The sequence below is a fragment of the Symphalangus syndactylus genome, chromosome 5, assembly GCF_028878055.3.
Source record: "Symphalangus syndactylus isolate Jambi chromosome 5, NHGRI_mSymSyn1-v2.1_pri, whole genome shotgun sequence".
NCBI classification, from domain to species: domain Eukaryota; kingdom Metazoa; phylum Chordata; class Mammalia; order Primates; family Hylobatidae; genus Symphalangus; species Symphalangus syndactylus.
In genome coordinates, this window is record NC_072427.2 from 45,523,724 (window position 1) to 45,543,134 (window position 19,411).

Here is a 19,411-nt window from a genome sequence, read left to right on the forward strand (position 1 = left end):
TTTAATAGAGACAGGGTTTCACCATGTTGGTCAGGCTACATTTTGTTTTAAAAAAGAAGATAGGTACCTAGGAAAGTCCTAGTTGGTCTATCAACACGAATAATACAGAGGGCTCCTCTATTGCCAGAATGCTAGGGAGTGGTTCAAAGGACCTAACAGATAAGCTTTCTATCCTGAAAACCCTAAACTCTAAGCCTCAGTCCAAGGAGGTGACAGTTTGGAAGGAGAGGCTGAGCACACATCCACAAAAAAGACCTGCAAATGGGTGGTAAACATGAACTCAAGTATGTATACGATGTGTTCTATACAAATCCTACAGGGTGACTGAGAGGAACAGGATGAGAAGCAGTTCTGGAAGAACTTAGTATGTGCCCCAGTATTAAATAAGGGGAGAGGCTAAACTTAGAGATTAGGGTGATATTCCAGGCTGGAGGATGGCCAGTGTACCAGCCAAGAACTGGACACAAATAGGAACTTCATGGAAACAGAGAAGAGCTGCGGGAGAGGAAGAGGTCAACGAGGTTATTAAAAGAGGATTTATGTCAGTGGGTGGATTTAAGGACCAGTTGAGTGACTTCAAGAAATAGATGACCATGGGCCGGGCGCGGTGGCTCACGCCTGTAATCCCAGCACTTTGGGAGGCCGAGGGGGGCAGATCACGAGGTCAGGAGATCGAGACCATCCTGGCTAACACGGTGAAACTCCGTCTCTACTAAAAATACAAAAAATTAGCCGGGCATGGTGGTGGGCGCCTGTAGACCCAGCTACTCGGGAGGCTGAGGCAGGAGAATGGCATGAACCCGGGAGGTGGAGCTTGCAGTGAGCCGAGATCACGCCACTGCACTCCAGCCTGGGCGACAGAGCAAGACTCCATCTCAAATAAATAAATAAATAAATAAATAAATAAATAAATAAATAATCATGGATGCTTAAAGGTAAATATTCGTACTTGTATGAGGGGCAAGCTAGAGTCAGAGAGCAGGCTAGAGTGAATTCAGGGGACTGGGTGAGATTTCTTCTCTTCGCAACAGCCAGAATGGAAGCTCTTCCATTCTGAGAAGCGTCAGTAGATACTCACCTTTCTAGTGGCAAACCAACGGCTACAGATTCCAGTGGCCAATTGTGGGCCATCAGATGGACTTGTTGAGTTCCAACATTGAAAAAAGTGGTATCTTCCCTCAGAGCATGTTGTATGCCTCCATTTGCAAAACAAGTGACATTATTAGTGTCTTTCTCTTGTAAAACCACTATCAACTTCTCCTGAGCTAGGTAAGTAAGAATCAGAAACTATTTATTATCTCAACCTGTCAAAAACGTAGTTCACATCAGAGGCAACTAGTTTGTTAATTTGACTGAATTTTCTCTTGGAGGCTTTTTCCTTTTTGGGAGGTGATTTTAGCTGAGCCCCAACTCCGCAGAGAGCTTGTCAGTGAGAGAGTTTCAAGCTTAGAAAGTGCTACTTCGGCTTTTTTTTTAAGGTTTGCTCCCCCTTTGCAGAAGCACTCTCCTCCTGTTCATTAGGTATCGATCAAGACGCTGGTATAGGCTTGTCTCCAGAGAGGATTTGTGACAATGGGAAGCTGAATTCGGCCCATGGAATGTTTAAAAGTGAAATGGAGCAGCACTTGCAGCAGGGCAAATACTTCCCTCTCTCAAGACTCGGGTTGTGATTTATCTTGATACAAAAGATGTAGACTTGTAATGTATCTCCTATTGCTTCAACAGATAGAAATTACCAAAACAGATTATTCAATCCCCTGCCCCTTTCTTACCATACAACCTTCCTTCATGCCCCACCCCCAAAATACCCCATACAAACCCACTTTGCAGAGAACAATGGACAGACTCCAGGCAACCAAACTTAAAAGGACAATGAGAAACAAAACCACAGCCACATGGCTGATGTGCTGCTTGAGGGTGCTGTGTCAAGCAGCAAATGGGAAATTGAAGCAATCCGTACTACTCATGCTGTCCTTCTGAAGAAGCCACCAGGCTGGAAGTCAGGTAACGTGGGTTCTTTCACTGGCAAATCTACTAAAACTCACGCTAAATGAGCCCAGATGGTGGAAAAGGCAAAGCATTCAGTCAAACGATCCTGTTCTTTTGCTCAAACTCGATTGATTCTTCTTGTCAATGAGTGGATTCGGTGCTTTGAGGTCCCGCAGGTCTAGCCTAAATAAATATGCGTGTGCCCGTTTTACCATGCTTTCTATAGCTCCATTTCCTCACCTGAGACATGTTGATGGTGCCAACGAACCTTCATAATACCTGCCACTTCCCTTCCACCTGGGGACCCTAAGAGGATTAATTAGATATTATCTGTACTATACTTTGCACTCCTTGGAGAAAGATTCTATATAAAAGCAAAGTATTATTATTTCTAAGAGAGATGATACTTATTAGCTCCTTCTAGGATCATTAAGCAAATAGATTATACTTCCCTTTAGAGAAATTATCTCCCAGTTTTCCTAATTCTTACTGTCTATAGAACAGAATATATGTTTAAAAAATTTTTAATAATAAAAAAATGTCAGTTGGTTGGTTGGTGAAGGGAATGGGGTAGATTTCTAATTCTAACCGTAACTTCAGAAGCTTGTTTTTAAGGTCTTAGTTACCAAAGAAAATAGACACTACAATCACCTCTCTGCTTTTAGAAAATGCCCTTGTCTCCTTTATCATAATTACATAGTAAAGACAGCTCTACAGTTCTAAGTTTGTTCATTTTACGGCCTTTTGCCCCTACAATTGTTGAATCCTTTGATTAAATCCCATTGTAGTTAAGTAACTGTTCAGAAATCACAGGGTCATCATTATGCACATACTTGTGGTGATAGTCTACGAATTGATAATGTAAGTTATGAGTGGAAAATTTTAAATCCAAACTCCAGTCCACAGAAATTTCAGGGAAAACTCAACCCAATATTCATTTTGTATTTGCCTCATTTTCCACATTGTGTAAAAATTCCTTATTTGGCCTTTAATACAAGCCCGGCCTTCAAATGAAACCAATTTAGCATGCCCTGTGTTTTGGATAACAGTAAAAACCACCTAGGTTTTTTCACTGTGTAGGTAGGGAACTGCTGTCTTTTTCTTTCTTTCTTTTTTTTTTTTCTGGCACAAAAATGTCATAATGAGAACGAGACTCTTACTAGGAGGAAAGCAAAACAAAACACAAAGCAAAATTTTCGAGAAGAAAACTCAGAGCAAACGTCTGCAGTGCCTCTGTGGGCTCACGAAAAGCATTGCCAACCCTCGGCGGTCACACGTGGAAGCTCATGCCAATCAGATCTTAATCCGTTAAACTCATTCACAGTAAAACATAATGTAGGTCAGAGTGGGGAGCAATGTGATGTCGTGTGCAAGCTCATTCACCATTCAGAGCAATATGAGTCAGGAGTGCAAACGTGGAGCACTTCAAGCCAATATTGTACAATACCGAAAGGTAACCACGGTCTGCAACTGAATCAATAACCAACAAGGCTTGCTGTGAGGGTCTCTAATATAGTATTCTGTGAATCAGTGCCCGTCCGACCTAGATTACGCATTTGAAGTACCCTAAACTTTAGTTCTATCTCTACGTTCTTTCTATGGCATTCCTGATCATCTTTTTCAAGCTTTTATTTTATTTCCTTTTATATTTTATTTCATTTTGGGAGAAGGTTAACACTCCTCTCTGAAAGATTTAAGCAAAACCCAGCCAAATACTGTGAACAGTAGAGGCAAGAAGAAAGAAGACAACAGAAAACCTTGCCCTAACAGAGCCCTGGCCATTGTTTTTATTTTTGTGCATCTCAGCTTCCTCGGCTCCACCCTCTAGGAGTGTGCCTCCAGCACCCTTGGGGAGCCACCCAGGCAGTATGACACCCAGGTTTGTGGGTTGTGTTTGCTCTTAGGATGGGTGTGATGCCGGGAGGACAGCAACGCCCTTCTCTCCTTGCAACCGCACGCTGGTGTGGCCCCTCCTACAACTCACCTCCAAACCAAACCATGAAAAAGCACCAGAGAAGAGCCGAGATGTAAACACTTCGGGAAAAACCTTAACTTTAGACGTTGTCTGTTGAAGCTTGGAGTGGCACATTTTTGTCACGGCTGTGTTGCCTAGAGTCAGAGGTAAAATTCCTTGAGGGTAATGAAGACTTTTAAAGCACCTTGTATTAGAATTGATGTTTTTTGAAAGCAGTTTTAGTAAATGATCAAAATCAAGTTCATTTTATTGTACCCATCATAAAAGTAAAACAATACTCACTATAACAATTATGGAAAAGACACAAAAGTAGAAAGGAAGAAAATTACTAGATACAGTCACAGTTAAAATTTTAGTATGTGTCCTTCTAGACCTTCTTCCTTCCCTTCTTTCCCTTTTTTTTTTCTTTCTTCCTTTCAAGTGCTCAAATATTTCTTAAGTCCCAGGTACTGTGTTTTCAGGTGCAAAGACGAGGTATCTGACAATATACTGCTCTAATCAGAACACAAGGATGTGTAAGAATGCACCTTAAATTATGCCATAGACTTCTCCATTCATATCATCAGAAAGGATGTGTGATGTGAGCTGGCACCTTCTCAGTCCCTGAAATAACCAGAGAAAATGTTAGGGTGGCATCAACCTAATCGCTATTAAGAAGATTAAGCCTCCTAGCTCTAGTAGTAAAACCGGCTTGTGACTGTCCCCATCTAAGCTGCACACCCCCCCACTTTAGATCCACTGTTGATTAGTCGTGAATTTGTGTACATTAAGGCAGAGGGATGAACACGTGTGCCCCTCTGGTGCTCTCTGTGCATTCTATGTTCACTGAGGAACACAGAGCCAAGTGGGAATGAGGCCAGCAAAGCAACTGGCTTTCAGATGCAATTTTCTGTAACACATCTTAGTGCTATATTTGTCAATGGACTTAGGGCCTCAGAGAACTTTCCAAGGTGAAAACCTAACATTGCTTCCATGGGCCTTGAGGGTAAAGCCCTTAACCCTGCGACTTAATGAGAACAAAATTAAGTGCTTCTTTAAGCAGCTTAGATTTATCTTGTCAATATATGTGATGGGAGGTTTCTTTGTGTGCTTTAGAAAAGAGATTGTGCGTGTGTGTGTGTGTGTGTGTGTGTGTGTTAATCTGAAGCATCGTCTCCTTGCTCCATTATCTCACCATCCACACTGTTCCTTTATGATAGACAGGGTTCATCTATTCCCTTGCTCTAAACTTAATTACTTTGCAATTAATTCTTTGTTGAAAATAGCAAGGCTCCTAAACTCGGAACATCTCATTGTGAGAAAGGCTGTTTATGGATAGAGGTCAAGAGGACGTATTGGAATATTCCACAGCACTGCCACAGATATTTTGAATGAAAATGGCAAGAGAGAAAAGGCCCATTCCACACAAGGTGACCATGGAAGGAGAGGGCTTCCTCCCAAACAAACCAAGTTAAAGTCAGCCTTCAAGAATGAAGTTTCAAACATAGCATCATAGAAAAATCTCATGCCAATAATCTTAAGGAACTACCGTTTTTAGGACCTACCATGTGACAACCACTTGCACATGCATTGTTTCAGTTAATCCTTGTAAACTTTTCCAAGCTAGGTAACATTAATATTAATACTGGCTTATAAGTGATGTGACTTCCTAAGGTTATTCACATACCCTTAAAGGAGTTCATTCCACACTGGTCATTGCTTGATAGTTTGTAGACATACGATCCTTGAAGCTGGCCAGGCGCGGTGGCTCACACCTGTAATCCGAGCACTTTGGGAGGCCGAGGCGGGCGGATCACTTGAGGTCAGGAGTTTGAGACCAGCCTGGCCAACATGGCAAAACCCCATCTCTACTGAAAATACAAAAACTACCCAGGCATGGTGGTATATGCCTGTAATCCCAGCTACTCGGGAGGCTGAGGCAGGAGAATCACATCAACCCAGGAGGCAGAGGTTGAGGTTGCAGAGAGCCTAGATCGCACCACCGCACTCCAGCCTGGGTGACAGAGCGAGACTCTGTCTCAAAAAAAAAAAAAGATCATTGAAGCTGAATTACAACCCTATGAGAAGAGTACCATCATTATTTCAGCTTCACAGAAGAGAAAGCTGAGGCTTTGAGAGGGTAAGTGACTTGCCCAATGTTCCACCGCTGGTAAGCACTGATCCCAGCCTCAAACTCCATCATCTGCCTGTGCTTTCAGCTATAATCCTAAACTACCTCTCTCAGAAAGATCTTGTCTTTATCCTCCACCAGCTTGTGAAAACTGCCTTTTAGAGCATTTCCTGCATGTTAGTTGATCAATTACGTGTTCCTCGGGAGGGTCTCAGAGGGAATTACAGAAATGTGACCTTTATGAGAAGTTGCTGTTGTCTTACAGTATTCCAGGCCTTTGAAGAGTCAAAGACTAACGTAGCAGTCCCTGATAACCTCACAGCGCTTTTAAAACACTGCCTCATCACTCTTCCCTCCAGACTTCTGAGGTCACTGGTGAGCATGTTTGCAATATAGGAGAGGGGCACCGTTCCTCTCTCTCCTATAGAAACAGCATAGGCACTCAAGGACAAGAGCAGGAAAAATCACAGCAGACCGAGTCAGGGACAGGGCCCTCCCCGGAGCCTGTGCTGCAGGTGGAGGGCCTGGGCATTGTCAGAGTTCTGCATGTGATAGGTGATGGATAAATATTGCGGTGAGTGATTGAGATAGTGAATGCATTCTCACAGTTATAGGGGAGATCAGAGGCAGTACGTCGCTGAGTTCCAAGTCCTTTGCTCACTGGACATTAAATTGAGAGAAACTGAATCCCCAGTTAGAAGTTTCTCTGTGAGATCCTGTGAGATACTGACTCACTTCCTCCGTAAACTTCTCCTAACTTCTTCAGTCCCCTTTGATCCGTGGTGGTTCTTGCCCATGTGAAGCTTTTGTTACAGTACTTCTAGGAAGCTAAGGCGTTTGCATAAAGCTGTACATTTCCTGAAGGCATATTTGATTCATTCAGCAAATATTCAAGAGATATTTTCCAAGAAGCTATTACGTGCCAGACACAATGGCAGGGACTTAGGATCAAGAGATAAAAGATATTGTCCGTGTACTTAATTGGAAGGAGTGATGTTCTATATTCTTTGGGAGGGAAGATAGTAGGGGATAAAGGTATGTGGTGGGAGTAGTGAACAGACAGACAAGTAAACAAGAGAATGGTAAGTGCAGAGAAGAGTAGGCCACCTTTGGGTGATTTTTAAAAGGTGCCTCCTTCCTCGGGATGGAGGCAAACCCAAACCAGGGCACATGGCTTGGCAATTGTCTAATGAAACATGTCGCCACCCATCCCTTCACCCATGACCTTGGACTGTGACCAAGCTGCACAACAGACCACAGCAGGCTGGATTAAGGATGCGCTGGGGAGAGACAACCAATATACTCTGGGTGTCATGACAAAGTGAAGCCCTGCTTTGGGTCTTGAAGGATAAATGGGAATTAGCCCAGTCAAGAAAAAGGAAAGAGCATCCCTAGAAGAAGGAGCAGAAAAAAGCTTGGAGGTCTTTAAAAACATGGAACATTTGGAGAACTATAAAGGCCGAGAAGCCAGGTGCCTTTCTTCATTAAGTAACTTCCTTGATGCCTTGAATACAGCATTATGTTGGGGAAATGTTTATTGCTGATGAAATACACCAGTGAAAAGATTCCTGACTTTTTTCTTGCTTTGACTACTGGGCTGTTCTTTCCCCGTCATGAAGTAGAGGATGAATATAAATTATACTCATCCCCATATCTTTGAGGAATGAGTTTAAAATGTCCTTTGGATTCCTGTTTCCTATCAGTGGCATGAAAGATTTCCCGTAAGCATCATCACATTGGCTGTGCTTCCTCCAGTTTCTGCAAAGCTAAGGATGTCAAGGATTTGGGGTATGGTCGGACAGGATCAAAGGTCAACTACCCTGCTGTTCTTCTCTTTAAGGAATGCACTGCTACTGAAAATTGTGTCCCGTAGTACCTCTGGGATGGCAAATGTCCTGGCAAGAGGGAGTAATAAAGAGGGGTTGTTATATTTTAGACACTTTTGAATAGAGTGATAAATTGTTATTCAAATCTCATTTGATGGCCAGTGTGCACATTATTCTTCCCATGCTCCAGTTTTTTCAGAAAATATGTGTCTCCTCTCCCCCGCTACTTCTCCTGATGAGCACAGTTCCCATATCTGGGCAGGGTGGACCTCTCTGCAAAGAACTTTCTGTCTCTCTGACCTCCCTGGCTTTCCTTCTGGATAAAAAACAGAAAATTAGGGGAACAGTCTCAGCAGTGTCACTTCATGTTCTATATGTGTACTTTGTCTGAAGTCAGCAAATGAAGCCCTTTTAGCTTCTGGAATATAATCCTAATCTAAACAAACTTGTATAAATAGCACAAGGGGTCTTTTTTTTTTTTTAATAGAATCAGCCCTATTTGGAAAACTCTTGGTAAATATTAAAATATCGTAAGTAGTTGTTGTGACAGGCAAAAACTAAATACAATAAAGATAAAAGTGAAACTTCCTGTTATACCAGTAATCTGTTACAGAAAGTGTTAAATATAGATGCTACAGTACTGTGCTTCTCTTATTAGAATCCCCATTTTACAAAGAAGTCAGGAAACTTGCCCAGGTTTACTCAGTAAAAACAAATTTAAGAAATAGATGCCCCAAATCTCAATGGTTGGCCTCATTTTCTAAAGAAGAGGTGAGCCAACTCAGATTCTACATGTAAATTTTTGGGGCTAGAATTTGGCTCTAAGCCTTTTTGATATCCTGATTTTTTTTCTGACACAACAGACACAGTGACATACCTCTTGGGAGAACAAAGAAAGACATAAGATAGTTGGTGTGTTGTTTAGATTCAAATCTTGAGAAGTGGAGTGAAATAATTTATGTGCAAGCTAAACTAGAGCAAGAAAAAAGTATATTTAGATAATTTTATTTGAATTTTTAAATTAAATATAAAAAGTAAAATCATAAAAATATTTTAAGTATAGGTGAATATATTTTTGCAATAAATAAAGTCCTTATAGGCATGCAAGGAAAGGCAGAAACCATAAATAAAAGATTACTAGGTTGGATATTTTAAAGAGGATATTTATAGTAGAATTATTTTTAATAACCAAAAAGGTAGCAATTACATAAAGGGCTATGATTATCAATAAGTGGTAGAGCTAGTTTACATACACAAGAAACAAACTAAACAAAATTTAAAGGAAAAACTGGGGAGAAAAGCAACATAGGATTAACTATAGAGAAGGCTTATAAATTAGTAAGTAGTAAAGGACTAATACCACAATACAAAAATGAGCAAAGATTATGAACAGGCCATTAACAAAAGAGGAAATACAAAAGTCAAGAAACTTAGACAACAAAAACAAAATTGTTTAAAAATGCAGACAAAACAACATCATAAATAAAGAAAGAAATGTCAATTTTAAAGGGATTTCTTTTTAGCCAATTAAATTATCAGGATTTATTTTTCATGATAAAGTTCTGCGTTGGGACAGGTGTACACTAATCTAGGAATTATAAATTGGTAAACACTTTTTATAGGACACCATGATATCTATTCAATGCTTTTTAAAAGTTAAACTTTGAAGAATGTACTTCCAAAAAAAAAAAAACACACAAATGCCAAAAGAAATCTATGTAACAAGGATATTTATAGTAGAATTACTTTTAATAACCAAAAAAGTAATTATGACATAAAGGGCTATGATTATCAATAAGTGGTAGAGTTAATGTGAATTTTAATTCTCTGCTAAAAACATTAAAAATTTTTTTCTAGATGTCCTACAGTGAATATATAGTATTTTCAGTGTTTAAATGATGATGTATCCTTCTTAAGAAAGATATTGGAGTGCTTTCACAGTGCCATGTCAACAAGGGGCAGGCATGGGAGTGGTCGGCTCAGTAATTTATTTTATCACTGACATTACTAAGAATTGTCAGCACAGGGTAATAATCAAAAGCAAACCAGCTTTTATTGGGGCTTTTTTTTATTGTTTTTAGGCCATTGCCTGCACACTCCCACAGCATTCCCCATTCTTGAAACTTGACTATAGCTGCTGATGCTCCTGGAAAGAAGGAGGAACAGAAAACATCTCAGCTGAAGCATGGAGTATATATAAAAATCACTTGAAACTGATACTTGATACAATTTCTACAATAAAATACAGAATCACTTCACGACTACAGACACGGAAGTGTTTTTTCCAGCTTACCCACATGATCCTGCTTTAAGTGTAGCATGGCATCATTTTCACTTTGTAGGCGTTTATTTTATACACATGTGTGGGATACCCACAGGAGCCTCGTTTCTCATTATTATATAGGAACTTCACAAGCGGAAGTGTTGTTGGCTGACTGAGAGGTATAACTCTGTGTTTCTCTCCCGGAGGAGCCGTGAATGAGATACCATATAATATGAATGGAGATCCCCTTAGGCACCCTATAAATTTATTATAAAGCACTGGATTTTGAAATAACAAAAACAATGTACGAAATTTGAGGAAAGTATAAAAATTAGAAATTTACATCTCTTCAGAGTTACCCTAGACCACAGATTCTACTGAGTAACCGGCCTGATTTTGTGAACACAAGAGCAGGCCTTATTTTATGTAGAGCAGGCAGAATTACTGCAATGGGTGAGTGGCTCTGAAGTTTCCAGTGTTTGGAAAAAAAAAAAAAAAAAGTAGACTTGAAGGAAATAGCAAATGTAGATGACTCTGCAGGTTAAAGCAAGAAGAATAGATGGTTCAATGAGGTTTTGTTCACCTTTAACATCCACTTTGTAAAGGATCCTTAAAAAGGTTGTATTTAGGATTTTGGCTGTACTTGGAGGATGGAAGAAGGGAGGCTTCACTTGAGCAGCAGTGTGGTAGACAAAGCCTCTAACCTACGCTTGTGGCTTTTGAAAAAATAGTTTGTTGGGGTATATGTAGCTCTTTGCTCTAGGTGTTTATTCCAATGGGCTTGGCATTTGGTTGTCTTTTAAGGAAGTCATAAGCAGAGGAAACGTTTGTAGTGTGAAATTACTCGAAATTCTATAAAAAGCAATCCATAGCAATTGGTGTTGCTTTTAGTTCATGAAAGCTTAAAAATCTCTCGCCCTGTTTATTGTGGCAGCCAGTCAAAAGTGAGAGCAGAACATAAACCTCGTTCAGAAACCAGGCCCGCATTTTTTCTCCCTTTACAAATCCTTTACAATCCCAGAAACCAGTTGCCCTCTTTCTGTTGCCCACCCTAAATGCAGGTGATATTTACCTATTATATCAGTTTAATGAGCAGGCCATCTCATACTCATTAAGTTGATTTGAAAAATGATCAGAAGAATCAGGACTGTGTCCTCCGAGAATATAAATGCCTCTAAGGCTATATCCATTTTAGGAAAACCAGGTCTTTTACCTTTGCTCTGGCTTCACCTCAGCATTTTCTTCTACAGCAGAAATAATGCATTTAGTCATTTCAGAACACTGGTTTAATGCATTAATAATTGCAGGTGCTTTTCCTAGAATTTTGGCTCCGCAAGTGTTTCACGGTGAGTGGGTCAAAGGCAGCAAGCAAGGGTCATATAAAGTGAGTATTTTATGAAGCCAGAATACATTGCAGTGTAAGCAGAAGCACCCAACATAATTAAAATAAATGAGGAATATGAGCCATGTAGACTGTCAAAGGCATATGTGGTGATGTGGTGGTGCGGTGGGCCGGGAGAAAAGGAGGGTAGAGTGGAAAGGCATTAAAACTATAGGAAATCAGAGAAAATGCTGGCCTTCTGTTCCTTAGCTTCTGGAATTAGGGAGTTGTTATATAATCCAAGCCAGCAGCTAGAGGGAATTTGGCTAATAGTTAACTTAATTTTTCTGGAATGTCTTTTTTTTTTTCTGTAAATCAGCCTAGGTGGAAAGAAAGTGGGACTCTCGTCAATGAATCAAATGGCAGGAGGGGCCAGCTGGGAGGACCGATTCCCCCTGGATCCTATACATATTTTACTCGGCTCCGTGGCTGTACTTGGAGTGCAGGTTAAATGAATTGTTCCCATTAGCGAGCTGATAGGACAGCTCCTTTAGATGAAGGAGACTCTGAACTTTGAATGTCACCGTGAGGAAAAGAAAGCGCTCATAGAAAAGTTGACAGTGCCACTTGTGGCAGGATTTTACTGTCATTGTGAAAACTATATAAAATGATGACTTACAGTAAGGCTCAGAGTTTCAGCATAATATATAATAATAATAAGACTTCTGTCAGCTTATAAGTGATGTAGGAGTTCTTTGCAGCCCGGTGGTTTATCTGTGGCTTGGTGGTCGCAGGAACAGTGCTTTGTGCCATACTTGCTGGCTGAGGCTGATTCATTCTGCGATTGATGCTCCTGACTGAGTCCTGTTCACTCTGATTAGTCACTTTTGCCTTCATTTGCTGGAACTAAAATCCTGAAAGTTTACTTGCTTCCTCCGTGTACTTTCTCGAGCCATATTTAAAGCACCCTTCAGTAAGCCACAGGAAGCATAGCTGTGGGGACGTGGGGGCGCGGGGCAGGAATCATGAAAAATGAGAATGTTGCGCTGGCTCAAAAGTGCCTGGTGTCTGAGATCAAAGCCGTCTGACCTTCACTGGTATTGGCATCAGGGTGATGACTTGTTTTCTTTGTTCTGTTACCTTGGAAACTGAGGCACGGGTTTTATGTATGTAAATAAAGAGTAACAGGATCCGTCCTCTTCATCATATAGCAATTGTAAGAATTATTTGGAATATTTAGATACTGCAACAGGATCTGGTGAAATGCAAGTGAAAAAAAAAACTCAAGATGTTTGTAGGAGGAAATGTATAAGCAAGAAGAGGTCCCTGTCATGTACATACTCGGATGGATATTGGCACCCTCAAAAAAAAAGTCAACAGGGTCTCAAGTGACAAAGATGAAAAGAGAGCATGCTAAGGGTTAGGCTAAGTTAGTATAGCCTGAATTTTTTCAGTGTCCCTAGAATACTTTTTGTTCCTGAGAGTTGTGGATATGAAGAGCAGTGTTGGGGCTTCCCTAGGGAGAAGAGATGGCTTCTAGGAACGTGGGTAGGGCTGATGCAACATGTATGGGCAGAGTGGAATTTGGGTCACTAGCAGAGGCTTTGGCTGGTACTAGAATACATAGGCCTTTCCTCCTAAGCACCATGAGCGCAGGGATCATTACCATCTTGTCTGCCATTGTTTCCCTGTCACCTAACATAGTGCCTGACTAACACGGGGCAGGGCGAGAACAATTATGCAGTCAACCAGGGGTAGATGGCAAGCCTCAAGATTTCATAGACAAATAAATCCCACTTTGCACTGAAAGATCAAATTGTTCATACATTGTCCATTAATGAGGTATTCAAATAATTTCAAGCTTGCTTTTGGCCCTGTAGACCTGAATTTAAAGAGATTCTGGGACCAATTAGTGACAGCTCTGAAATTAGAGGTAACTAAAGCGACCTCACTGCATATGGGTTGATTTCCCAATTTGTAAAGGCCTTGAGAGTGCTAGTTTTGCATTATGTGGGGAAAAGCAAAGACAAGGGAACACTTAGCTGTGTGTGGCAGGGTTGATCCACATGTATTTGGATAATACAATATAATAAGGGTCCAGTCTCTCACCCTGGCAGTGAGGAGTGTCCTCGAGGTTTGGGCGAGGCCCCTCCAGTCCTGGATATATCTCTTGCTCACAAATACAAGGTGGGTAGAGCTGAGGGACAGTTATGTACACAACAATACACCATCGAAACTCTCATTTGTCAGTCAAATCCAGACTGTACAAAATGAGAAGAGACAACCAGGATGTAAAGCTAGGAGAGCCTACTGATGAAAGAGTTAACGCTGCAAGGCATGGAGACCACAGGGAGCTCTTTGAGCCAGAATTCAGATGCTCGTCTTCCATGCTTTTTGCCAGGTACCTTTGGCTTTTGATGTGGGCATGGGAGGAGCATTTAAATCACTGGGCCAGTGTCAAGGAGGAGGAGGAAATAAGTTTAATGGCCACTGAAACAAAAACCTTTGACTGAGCTCTGGCCCAGCTCTGCCTTACAGGGACCATTTGACCTTAAACATGCCCTTCCACCTTTCTGACGCTCAATTTCCTCACTGCAAAATGGATCCAACAGTATCTTCACTACTTACTTCACAGAGGGAGATGAGGACATCAGAAAGTAGATTGAAAATGTGCTGCCACCTGTTTTGGTTACTGTAGCCTTGTAGTATAATTTGAAGTCAGGCAGCATGATGCTTCCTGCTTTGTTCTTTTTGCTTAGGATTGTCTTGGCTATACGGGCTCTTTTTAGGTTCCATATGAATTTCAAAGTAGTTTTTTCTAATTCTGTGAAAAAAAATCAATGGTAGTTTAATGGGAGTAGCATTGAATCTATAAATTACTTTGGGTAGTATGGCCATTTTCATGATATTGATTCTTCCTATCCATGTGGATGGAATGTTTCTCCATTTGTTTGTGTCCTCTCTTATTTCCTTGGGCAGTGGTTTGTAGTTCTCCTTGAAGAGGTCCTTCACTCCCCTTCTTAGATGTATTCCTAGGTATTTCATTCTCTTTCTAGCGCTTCCGCATGGAAGTTCATTCATGATTTGGCTCTCTGCTTGTCTACTGTTGGTGAATAGGAACACTTGTGATTTTTGCACATTGATTTTGTATCCTGAGACTGCTGAGGTTGCTTATCAGCTTAAGAAGCTTTTGGGCTAACACAATGGGGTTTTCTAGATATAGGATCATGTCACCTGCAAACAGTTTGACTTCCTCTCTTCCTATTTGAAAGAATATTTCTTTCTTTCTCTTGCCTGACTGCCCTGGCCAGAATTTCCAATACTATGTTGAATAGGAGTGGCGAGAGAGGGCATCCTTGTCTTGTGCCAGTTTTCAAGGGGAATGCTTCCAGCTTTTGCCCATTCAGCATGATATTGGCTGTGGGTTTGTCATAAATGGCTCTTATTATTTTGAGGTATGTCCCATCAATACCTAGTTAATGGAGAGTTTTTAACACGAAGGGATGTTGACTTTTATTCAAGGCCTTTTCTGCATCTACTGAGATAATCATGTGGTTTTGTCTTTAGTTCTGTTTATGTGATGAATTACATTTATTGATTTGCACTTGTTGAACCAGCCTTGCATCCCAGCGATGAAGCCAATTTGATCATGGTGGATATGTTTTTTGATGTGCTGCTAGATTCAGTTTGCTGGTATTTAATTGAGGATTTTTGCATCAGTGTTCATCAGGGATATTGGCCTGAAGTTTTCTTTTTTTGTTGTATCTTTGCCAGGTTTCGGTATCAGGATGATGCTGGCCTCATAGAATGTGTTAGGGAGGAGTCCCTCTTTTTCAATTGTTCAAAATAGTTTCAGAAGAAATAGTACCAGCTCCTCTTTGTAGCTCTGGTAGAATTCAGCTATAAATCCGTCTGGTCCTGGGCTTTCTTTTGGTTGGGATCACTCACACGGTTTAAGAGAGATTGAACCTCTTTTTAAAGTTTTCCAGCTAGCCCTTACTGGCTTGAATTTTTTATTATGAAAATTTCAAACATGAATGCAAAGAGGGGCAACAGTGGAATGAACTGCCCTATACCCAACACCCAGATTCAGCCTTACCAACATTTTGTCACACTTGCTTTATCTATCCCTGTTTCCCTTTGCTAAAGCATTTTAAAGCAAACCCCAGACATCATATCATTTCATCTTTATGTATTTTAGCATGCATCCCGCCCAAAAGTAAATGCCCAGCGCTCTCACATTCTCCCTTGTTTCCTTTACAAGACTGCTTAGAAATGTTTCGTGATTGTTCCTGTGTTGTTTTCTGGACCTGCTATGTAGCATGAACTCATTTTTCCTTTCTGTACTACCCCATAGACCTGCCATGTGGTCCAAAAGAGTATTAGTCAAGAAATGATGCTGCATTGTTTTATTTAGGACGTATGACCCAAAATTCACAGATTAAGTAATAATAATAATAAACTAAGTATTTACAATTGGGATTATGCAAATATAAAACAGAGCTATCTTTAAAAATAAAGTATATTTTTTTAAAAATCTGGCAAAAACAGTTTCGCCAAACTACTATTCCAACTGATCCCAGCTTAATTCAATGGGAATGGCATGCTGACATTTTATTATAAAATCACTTTGAATAGGAGAGAAATTGTTAAACTCAAATTAACCTCTAAGCTGTTGTATCTAAGAACTATGCATATTGAAATCACTGTTTCCAAAATAGCTTTCTCAATCTCAGAAATGAGAGAGTTATCCTGAATTGCCATGTAGGAGAAGCCAGCCACACAAGCCTGGCTTCTTGCTGTATGTAGCATATGGTTAACTAAAAAGTTTTCTGTAGATTCTTTATTATCCCAGAGCCAATATGAGATTAGTTTTACAAGTTGGGTTATAACCTTTACAGCTTCTGGGTTGGGGATCTGCTAACAAGTTCATAAAGATCTTTCTAACAGATGAGGCATGCATGCCCTGTGTTCAGCTCTGGTAATGACCAAATCAATTTTATCCCAAGTGTTTAAAAGTGCCATTTTAACTTTTCTGTTGATTGCCTGACCTTTGCTTTGGGTCCTGGGGTTAGCGTGTGTTCTCTCCCCTCTCACTCTTTGTACATAGCCTTCCAGTTTCTCTTCAGCTGTGCAAACCTCTCTTTAGATGTCCCCCGACCTTCTCAGTCAGCACTTGTCTCACCCTCTATGCTCCTCTTGTCTTCTCTACATACTTCCAGGAGCTTTGGAGTCACTATTGGTAAACTAGATGTGTGGCTTTGGGGAGTCAACTTCATTCACTTAACAAGTTTTTCTGATCTTCAGTTAACAATTTTTTGTGAGTATCTATGTGCCAGGCACCATTCTAGGCATCAAAAATACAGTGGTATACCAAGGATGGGAAGTCCCTGCTTCAAGAATTGAAATTGTTGGGAAGACATACAACTATATCATAGAATGTCAGGAGGAGGGATCTATTGTGAAGATACAAAGTAAAGCAAAGTGGAGAATGGGGCAGGGAGAGCGAATGTGGATAAGCTGGCTGGGAAGCATTCTAGCAGGAGATGAGAGCTGAGCAAAGATCTGAATGGATGTGAAGAAGACCTGCAGAGAAGTGAAGGGAAAGTGAGACAGGCAGAGGGAACTACAAACAGAAAGGACGTGAATCTGGAGCAAGCTTAGAGCTTTAGAGAAAATTTAAGATGGCTAGTGTGGAAGAATGAGATGGGTGAGACAGAGAGAGGGAGACACTAGGTTGGAGAACCAGGCAGGCTGGATCATGTAGGACCCTCTTAACTGTGGAAGGAGTCTGAGCAGGGGACTGATGTGATCGGATTTATAGTTCAAAAAGTCACTCTGGCTTACATGGAGCTTCTAAGTGAGGCTAGTGAGATTGTTCCTGGGTCCAGTTGAGGTGTACCGTATGGTAACAGGAAGACTTCAACGCGTCCAGGCCTCAGAGCCCACAGAGCCACTCCTGTGTAGGATGCTACTTTTTGCTCTGCTCCTAATTGGCTGGCTGACTTGGAAACAGTTGCCTAATCCCTCTGAGTCCCAGTTTGCTGTCCTTTTTCAGGGAGAGGTACAATTTCTTTAGTCTATTCCAGATCTAACATTTGGGGATTTTAATCTATAAACTAGTTATTTCCGAACCCCGTGTATTTGTTAGGGTAAAGGTTGAAAACTATTGTAGCAAAGAGACTCAAGAACGCAGTGACTTACATGAGGTGGAAGCTGGCTTCTCTCTCCTGTGGTATTGGAGCCAGTGGAGGCTGCCAAGGAAGCTCTGCTCACAGTTCCTGTCTGGGTGCTCTCTCCTGTCTCCAAAGGTGGCCTTGCCCACATGGCTGGAGCTGGGTCATGGTCTTGTGCAAGTTCCAGTCCATGGGAAGAGAGAGAGAAAGGATAGCCAGAGTGAACAGCTTCCTTTTAAGTGACATGGAAGTTACACACGACCCTCCTGGTCACATGTCTTGGTAAGAGTCTAGTCTTATGGCCATACCCAGCTGCAAGGGACTCTGGGAATTACAGCCTCTAACTGGATGGCTACGTGTCCATCTAAAACTTGACTGCCCTGGAGGAATGGGAGAATGGATTTGGTGGGGCAGCAAGAAAACAGCTGCACTCTGTTTTTGGAGGATCCCAGAGTATTATTGCCAGACACCTTACACTCATAACATTTCCTGGACCTTTGTATTAATTTCATGAGACTGTGGTAACAAAGTGCCACAACCTGGGTGGCTTAAAACAACAGAAATTGTTTTACGCCAATTGTCATTGGCGTAGGCAAACACCTGTGTGGTAGCTAAAGGATGGTGGTGTTCTCTCACAGTTCTGGATGCTAGAAGTCCCAAAATCAAGGTGGCAGCAGAGCCTTGCTCCCTCTGAAGGCTCTAGGGAAGAAGTTCCTGAAGCCTCTCTCCTAGCTTCTGGTAGTTGCTAGAAATCCTTGGCATTCTTGAGCTTATAGCTATGTCACTCCAATCCCTCCTCCATCTGCATGTGGCCTTTTTCTATATGTGTTGTCTGTGTCCCTGAATGCACATCTCCCTCTCCTTCCACTTACAGAGATAGTAGTCATTAAATTTAGACTAAATCTAAATACTTAGTCTAAGTATTCAGATGACTGGCCCCTGGACCAGTATTGCTTCATCTTAATTACATCTATAAAGATATGATTTCCAAATAAGGTCACATTCGCAGGTATCAGGAGTTAGGACTTGAATGTGTCTTTTTGGGGGATGCAACTCAACCCGTTACAACCTTTTTAAAAGTAAAATTTAAAAAAAGAAAAATAGAAAAAGAATAATTTAAAAGAGAAGAACTGTGCTAGTTGAAATCAATCAAAATATAACAAGGTATGTCAATCTCAAAAAGAACCCATAGTTTATTCTGAAGTTCAGGGCCACCTTAGTGTCACATCCCAAGGACATATGGGCCTCTTTTCCTTCCCTTCTCTATGGAACATTCCAACGCATTCCTGTAAGATGCATTGCCATCAGCTAACATTGCTTGGATAATAGAATTCACTGACAGCTGACCGCTTTCAGCTTTGCACTGCCTATACCTTTTGATAATCACAACAGCCTCATGAAAAAGGTATCCTTACTTCCATCCTACAGATATTGAAACTGAGACTCAAGCTAAGTAGCTTGCCTCAAGTGAAACGACTAGTTGGTAGGTGAAACTGGGCTTGCAACCTGGGTCTTTCTGACTCCAGAGGTCCTCCTCTTTATATTACAGGGCATTAACTCCTGGAGATTTCTCAGGGGGTCCTGATGAAAGGGCTTACTCCTGCCTTGAGGATTTTGTGATCAGTCTCTGAGGTAACACCTGTACTGCAGAGGTCTCCAGTACTTTGGTTGCTGGTATGTGGGGACACTGTAGTCATATGCCCTATAGTCATTGGTTTTGGCAAACACCTGTGTGGTAGCTAAAGCATGGT

At 41.2% G+C, this 19,411-nt stretch overlaps 1 protein-coding gene across 4 annotated transcripts in view; it reads left to right on the forward strand.

The window, feature by feature from the left end:
- The window catches only part of RORA (RAR related orphan receptor A), a 740,258-nt gene that overhangs the window by 520,082 nt on the left and 200,765 nt on the right, over positions 1-19,411 (forward strand). Inside the window, exon 1 of one of the 4 annotated variants that reach the window (XM_063639005.1) lies at positions 13,783-13,885. The exons of the other annotated variants lie outside the window; for them this stretch is intronic. Coding sequence (XP_063495075.1) covers positions 13,798-13,885 — 88 coding nt within the window. The 5' untranslated portion in view covers positions 13,783-13,797. Of the gene's footprint in view, positions 1-13,782; positions 13,886-19,411 lie in introns of those variants that run through there. 4 annotated transcript variants of the gene reach the window in all.